A 7,738-nucleotide genomic window follows, 5' to 3' on the forward strand; every position below is an offset into this window, starting at 1 on the left:
CGAGAGGGAGAAGCAGGCTTCCCACAGAGCAGGGAGCCCGATGTGGGGCTTGATCCCAAGACCCTGAGATCATGACTGGAGCTGAAAGCAGAGGCTTAACCCACTGAGCCACCCAGGTGCCCCCTAACATCCCTTCTTGATGCAAATTTTGATTCTCTAAGTTTCAACAGAGTTTCTGGTGTCCAAGACCACAGCAGTAGTTCTCAAACTTTAGCATGCCTTAGAATCACCTGGAGGGGTTGTTGGAATGCAGATTTCCGGGCCATGCTCCCAGAGACTCTGGTTCCATTCATCTGGGCTGGATCCGTAGATTCCACAGTTGAGTCAAGCTCCCAGATGATGTTGATGCTGCTGGTCCAAGGACTATACCTTGCTTAGCTCAAAATCCTGCTCGAGTCCTGGTTTAGAGGATACCACATGAGGTTGAATGTAAAAACAAAAATCTCAGAAATTTTCCGAGTAAACATCTGAATGCAGAAAGATGTAGACAAAATCAGTGACTTTTTAAAAATCTGATTTTTTACATTATATTAAATATACGCAACAATTGTTCTTTTGTGGAGGGAGACCAGTTGGCTGGAATCTGGGAGTCCTTCCTTCCAGGTCTTGGAAGAACTTTCTTCTCTATGACCTACAGGACATCAGTGTGTTTTGTCCTTAAAGCTACTCTAGAGGGAAATGCTGCATAAAGTTGATCAGTCTTTCAATACAGAAGTGAATGCAAAGAGGTTTTAAGATGAAACTATTCCATAATAGGAAATGTGGTCATTAGATTTAGGATGCAAAAGGCTGATTTCTCATTTTCCCTCATTTAGAGACTTAAAAGATATTTGCATTTCTATTAGATTCAAAACGGGGCTGAGTCATACAGATCAACACATTTCTTTTTTAACAGGAATCCTTTGTGTTTGAACCCAACTGCCTCTTCAAAGTGGATGAATTTGGCTTCTTTCTGACCTGGAGGAGTGAAGGCAAGGTAGGCAAGTTGTTCTTTCCTGCCGTCTGATTTAAACCATTATATTTCTCAACGAGTAGGCAGAAGGCCTCTTAAGGGCATGGACCCCTACACTTACTTATTTATTCAAGATTTTAAAAACGTGCTCCCCTATGGCAGGCATTGGAGATACTGTCCTAGACCTCATAAATACCAATCTAGGAGAAGAAGGAGGCATTCCCAAAAAAAAAAAAAAAAAAGATACAAGTCATTGAATGTTGTGAAAGAGGTTGGGTTGTTACAAGAGTTAAAACTGGCAGATCTGATTTAATCTTGGGAATTAGGAAGGTTTCCTAGAAGAAGAGAGTTTCAAGCTGAGTCTCAGAGCTGCATTAAGAGCGTGTTCATCTTGTTACACTCCGGGACTTCATTCAATACAGAGCCCAGCGCACACATTAAATGGATCTTTGAACTGAGTTTAAGGAAGTAGAATTGGAATCCTACAAAAGCATGGTACTCACTTAATATTACATGTACACACACACATTTAATGCTGTCTTACTCTAGCCACAGTATTATATGCATAAGATAACAGCACTTTATAAACATAAATAATTATTCAGACCTGCATCCACATAGACAAGTATATCTGAAGTGGATGGAATGTGTGGGGTCACGACCATTTCTGATTATTGGGTATCTCGATGATTATCCTTTGTTTTTTTCTCCCTCTCTACCTTCCTGTCATCGGCATTGCCTTCAAAATTGCATCACCCATCTGTGCCGCAGGTCTGGCAGGATTTCAGCTCACTGCTGTATTATATTCTCTCTTTCCAGGAAGGACAAGTGCTAGAATGTTCCCTCATCAACAGTATTCGATTGGGAGCCACGCCCAAGGTACCCGTGATTGGTGTTTGCTTTTCTTCTAAACACAGATTGACTTAGTTTGGAAAAGGGTGCTCGGATGTTATTTAAGCTTTCCCTGCCCCAAACTCATCAGCCACGAATGAAGAACACACGGTTTAGAAGTCTTTTCACCTACATCCATTGGGTGGTCTGGATTGCGTTGTATTCAGTTCTATGAGAAGCGAGAAGCATTACTCACCTTTCAAAGAGAAGATGCTTGCATCAAAGAAACAGTTTCCTTAACTCAGAAATTAATGCACCAAGGGCCCCTTCCCTCTGCTGCCATTTTTTTCCTAAGCAAACTGTGAGTCACTTCTGGCCTGCGGTTGATGTGGCAATTTAAATGGCATGGTTAGTTCCATGTTTGTGCACCTGTGCACGCAGACAGTGGCTCACCTTGGAGGCTCCGTTTGCCTCTGAGAGAAAAAGATGACAGAGCATATAAATCTTCTTCACAGTGATTGACTTGTTTGAATAAGAAGCTGTTTGCATAGTGGTGCTGGGAGTTTAGAAGCTGGTTTTTTTCTAGAATATTAAAGCACAGTATGTATTCCCTTTTTCATAATAGCCCTGCAGGTTTTTAGATGTTGAAAAACAAAATTGCGTGCCTCATTTTGTTTCTGTGTGTTTTTTTCAAAGCTGTCCTCTTTTATGTTAGTTAAAATTTCCGTGTAACTGTTGGCATTTCCTCCTGAGTTTTTTGGAGGACAAGGATGCTATTTTATGCGCTAATTAGGGTAGACTTAAACTGTCTTCATTCCAAATAAAGATGCCATGGCTTCTAGGAGATGAACGTGCTCACCATTTGTGTCCGGGTTGCTTGAAAGACTCAATTTTTTTTTTTTTTTTAAGATTTTATTTATTTATTTGACAGAGATCACAAGAAGACAGAGAGGCAGGCAGAGAGAGAGGAAAGGAAGCAGGCTCTCTGCTGAGCAGAGAGCCCAATGTGGGGCTTGATCCCAGGACCCCGGGATCATGCCCTGAGCCGAAGGCAGAGGCTTTAACCCTGAGCCACCCAGGCACCCCTCAATCTTATTTTTTAATAACCATTGGTTGCTGGCTGTGTGGATGTCTGTGTTTATTGGCATGAGACGTCAGGGACTGTCCTCTGCTAAAAGGCCCCTTTGATCTCTGTGGACGCAAGCAGGTCCTGAGGTCAGAGCCTTTCCATCCCATTATCATCTTCCAGGTCCTCCTGTAACTGCAACCAAGAACCTAAAGAAAGACCCTTGCACCTAATTTTCTCAATCAGTAATATTAGAATACTTTTCTTACCAAATGAGTTCAGGTAGTGTGTAGTATTGCAACTTTTCCCTCTAACATGTTTTAGAATAATGCTACATATAAGGGCATTTTTTGACAGAAAGAAAACATTTGTCCTTCTGTGTATTGCACTCCTGGGTATTTACCCCAAAGATACAGATGGAGTGAAAAGAAGGGCCATCTGTACCCCAATGTTCACAGCAGCAATGGCCACAGTTGCCAAACTGTGGAAAGAGCCAAGATGCCCTTCAACAGACAAATGGATAAAGAAGATCTGGTCCATATATACAATGGAGTATATTATGCTTCCATCAGAAAGGATGAATACCGAACTTTTGCATCGACATGGATAGGACTAGATGAGATCATGCTGAGTGAAATAAGTCAAGCAGAGAAAGTCAATTATATGGTTTCACTTACTTGTGGAGCATAAGGAATAACATGGAGGACATTGGGAGAAGAAAAGGAAAACTGAATCAGGGGAAGCCAGAGGGGGAGACAAACCATGAGAGACTGTGGACTCCGAGAAACAAACGGAAGGTTTTAGAGGGGACTGGGATGAGGGGGTGGGGGAGCCTGGTGGTGGGTATTATGGAGGGCACGTAGTGCACGGAGCACTGGGTGTTGCACATAAACAATGAATCTTAGAACACTGCATCAAAAACCAATGATGTATTTTATGGTGACTAACATAACACAGTAAAAAATTTAAAAAAAAAAGGATAATGCTGCATATCAGGGCATTTTTCATTAGAAAGAAAACGTTTGTCCTTCTGTGTGTTTTTACATCAAATGAGCATGTTCCCTCTAACAATTTTTCCTATTTGTGTAATTTACACAGGATCCCAAAATCCTGGCCGCTCTCGAAGCTGTTGGAAAGTCAGAGAATGATCTGGAAGGGCGGATAGTTTGTGTTTGCAGCGGCACAGATCTGGTGAACATCAGTTTCACATACATGGTGGCTGAAAATCCAGAAGTAACTAAGGTAGCCTTAGTGAAAACAACCTCCTTTCTCTTTCCCCTCCCTATATGTATAAATGTGGTCTGCCTAGTATGTCGTGTATAATTTTGATTTATATAGTACTATTGTATTGTAATAGCTTTAATTTAAAATTTAAAAAACATATTTCCATCGCCTAGGTGGAATGTTGGTGTTGAAGATTCAGCAAGCACAGTACTCTTTGAGTGTATCACTTAAATATACCAAGAATCCAAGTAGGTCTGAGAATATGTTGTAGGAGAAACTAGCCCAGCACCTGTCACACTAGAAGGTGCACAGGAATCGCGGGATTTTGTTAAAAGGGACATGGTGATTTGATAGGTCTGTGATGGCGACAGAATTCTCCCTCCCAGGCTCCTGATACTCATCCCGCTGGTCTGAGAACCACAGTTTGAATTACAAGGGACTGGATCAGCAGTGCCCAGTAGAAATATCCATCAAGCCACAGATATCATTTAAATCTTTCTAGCAGGCACATTTAAAGAGTAAGAAGGAGCAGGTGAAATTAATTTCAGTAAAATTCAATTTGTTCATGGTATACCCCAAATACTGTCATTTTAACTTAAAACCCATATAAAATTAATTAATGACATTTTACGTTCTTTTTATAGCATGTCTCCAAGATCTGATATGTACTTTCAATTCAGCCTAGCTATATCTGAAGTGCTCAATAGCTACATGTGGCTAATGGCTACCATACTGGATAGCATAGGTCTAGATGGTGAAGATATATAAGCTCCGCCCCCCCCTCACCCCTATAAGTTATTACAGTATTGGGTCATGATCTGTCTTTTAATACTGTACCCAGAGTACCATTGCCCTGGCAAGTGAGTCTCCAAGAGCTTTTGGCCAAAGCAAAAAGCCTCAAACATAAATCACTTTTCTGCAAGAAATTTGTTTTGGGGGGTGGCTTTACCTCTGCACAGAGCTCTCAGTATCTTTCTATAACAGGTGTGAGAAGGCCTGAGCCTTGATTCTCCTGTTACAGAGATCCAGGTGCGGGGGCTGTGGGAGGCATTTCATTTTCCTGTTTAATGCTACCAGAAGAAACTCCATGTAGGGTTGAATGAGAAAGTCATCATTACAGATACCGGGTTTTAGAGCTAGACAAGAATGTACAGATAGGCTCATTGGACAGAACCAAGCTTAGAAGACTTGACTGTGAACCAGAGCTACCCGGTGACAGAAGTGAGTTCTGCAGACTCTGAGATCCTCTAAGCTCTTTACCCCCAACTCACAAAGGATGATCCACGTTCCAGTGACACAGTCTCGCCTTGGAGCTCCTTACACCTGGGAGTCTGAGGTCCACCCAGACCTACAGATCCAAAATCTTCATTTTTTTAACAAGACCCCTCCCGCTCCCTGCCGCAGATGACTCAGATGTGCAGCGAAGTACGAGCCGCTCCTGGACTCCGACTTTGGAGCCAGGAATGGATGCTCCACATTATAGGGGAGGCTTTGTTTCTGTCGCATGGTGGTTTTGTTGGTTTTGTGCTCTTGTTCCAAGTTACCTCACTTTGGGAGAATAGAGATTGCAAAGCCTTCAAGTTCTTTTATTATTTTGCTTAGATCGATGCCAGTTTGGTCCCTTGAACCCTGCTGATCTAAACGTGTATTTTTCCTGCTTTCTGTAGTTCACGCCTGCCTCTTTGCTGCAGAGGTCTTTTTTAGTGGCCGTTTACCATAGCAACATTGAATCCCAGAAGTCCATGCTGACCACTCATAAAGAAAAAGCTCCGTTAATCAGATACAGATGTTGAGCTGCCCCAAATTTTGCAAAAAGACCATTCTGTAGACCTGTGTCTTCTGGCTTTTGTCATCTCGTCATGTTACAAGCCGTATGCTTGGGCTTCGGGACCAGGTGGCCTGGGTTCAATTCCTTGCTCTTCCACTAGCAGCTGCGTGACTTAGACAACGGACCTCTCAGTGCCCCTTTTCCTTCATCTGTGAAATGGGAATAATACCAAAGCCTCTGCTGTTAGACGTGTCATGAATATTGCATGAGTTACTGCCTGGGAAGTGGTTAGTGCAGTATCACTCATTGAAAGTCTTGGATGAGTGTTAGCCCTGATGATGCCAGGGTCCCAGAATATGAGAGCCAGAAATGGAGTTTAGGAAGGACTTCCTACCACATCATTTTTCAGTGAGGCCAGGGAGTTAAAAGAACTCATGTTAGACTACACAGCAGGTGGATCAGAGTCTGGCCTCACACTCGGGCTTTCTCATATCCCATGAGATACTCCTGCCTGATGCCCTGAGCAGGTACACTCCTGGAAAGAAGGCTCAGACCAGTAAATCTCATAACCCTTTTGCTTTCCTGAGTTGAGTGCTATCAATCATAGTCCATTTCATCTAACAACCATGCTCCAAAACCTCTCTTTCTTAGGAGATAGTAGATATGTGTATCTTTGAAGTAGGGGTAAGGACAGAAAGTTAAGATTTAGGTTTCTTCTCGTAATAGCATTTCCACTGATAGAGTAGGAGATATTGAAAAAACTTGTTTTCACTTTTACTACTGAGTCAGTTCTCTAGTTCTGTGTAATTGTTTAGTATAATGATGTACGTCATTATCTGGTCCTACTCTACAAGTCTCCTGGTATTCTTTCATATTATCTCGGTAATTAACTCTGTTTTAGTGTCGCCTGTAACTATAATTTTTATGGAAAATAGAAATACATTTTTTTTAAGATTTTATTTATTTATTTGACAGACAGAGATCACAAGGAGGCAGAGAGGCAGGCAGAGAGAGAGGAAGGGAAGCAGGCTCCCTGCTGAGCAGAGAGCCTGATGCGGGGCTCAATCCCAGGACTCTGGGATCATGACCTGAGCCAAAGGCAGAGGCTTAACCCACTGAGCCACCCAGGCGCCCCGTTTAAATGGTTTTTATCCAAGGCATTGGGAAAACTTATTCATAGAGTATACATATATGTGGGTAATTTGGCCTGCTTCCTGATTTCAAAACTTAACTGTGCTAATTCATATCCTAATACTCCCTCCAGCACGGACACTATTTTCCCTGTCGCCTCCATTTTATTCCTGTTCCTCCGTATGTGTTCGTATCCCTACCAGAACACGCAGGCCACGGAGGTGAGAGGATTTATACAGAACACACACAGATGTAACGGCGTCAGGTCAGAATGATGGCAGAACTCACAACTCACGTCCGGTCAGGTGAGAAATGTGGAGACAGCCCAGTGTCCCTAAAATGGCACTTACGACTCTATGTACCACTTCAGCCTAAGTACGACTACGAGCCTAGAGTCATGGTACCGTAGGGTAAGCTAACTGCTCTCGTCTTCCTTCCCTGCGTTCCTGGTCAATTTATCACAACAGTCATTTAAAGCAAGTCATTATTTTTCTTAAATAACACATGCAGACCTTAAACACTTGCATATAAATGGGGTTCAGTAGTTGGCCAATCTTTTCAGGTCAGGGATGAAGTATTTTCATGAAGTATTTTTGCCTTTATCGGGCCTGTGAAGCATGGTCTCAAAATGCCCGGTTTGGTTGCATTGAAGTGAGGCTTTTAAAGACAACCCGTGGAGCAATGGGACGGCAGAATCCTACAGTTGTAGGACTTCTTTCCTTAATCCTGTAGTTGTTTTGTTCAGTCAGTTTGAGGGAAAAAAAAA

The 7,738-nt window shown here is 42.5% G+C and overlaps 1 protein-coding gene across 9 annotated transcripts in view; it reads left to right on the forward strand.

Annotated features, from left to right (window-relative positions):
* Positions 1-7,738, forward strand: part of PLCB4 (phospholipase C beta 4) — a 409,575-nt gene that overhangs the window by 281,448 nt on the left and 120,389 nt on the right. For all 9 annotated transcript variants that reach the window (XM_032351392.1, XM_032351401.1, XM_032351402.1 and 6 more), the window contains 3 exons: positions 896-976; positions 1,772-1,831; positions 3,948-4,091. In XM_032351392.1, coding sequence (XP_032207283.1) covers positions 896-976; positions 1,772-1,831; positions 3,948-4,091 — 285 coding nt within the window. The remainder of the gene's footprint in view (positions 1-895; positions 977-1,771; positions 1,832-3,947; positions 4,092-7,738) is intronic.

The sequence above is a fragment of the Mustela erminea genome, chromosome 7 (assembly GCF_009829155.1).
Source record: "Mustela erminea isolate mMusErm1 chromosome 7, mMusErm1.Pri, whole genome shotgun sequence".
Lineage (NCBI taxonomy): Eukaryota > Metazoa > Chordata > Mammalia > Carnivora > Mustelidae > Mustela > Mustela erminea.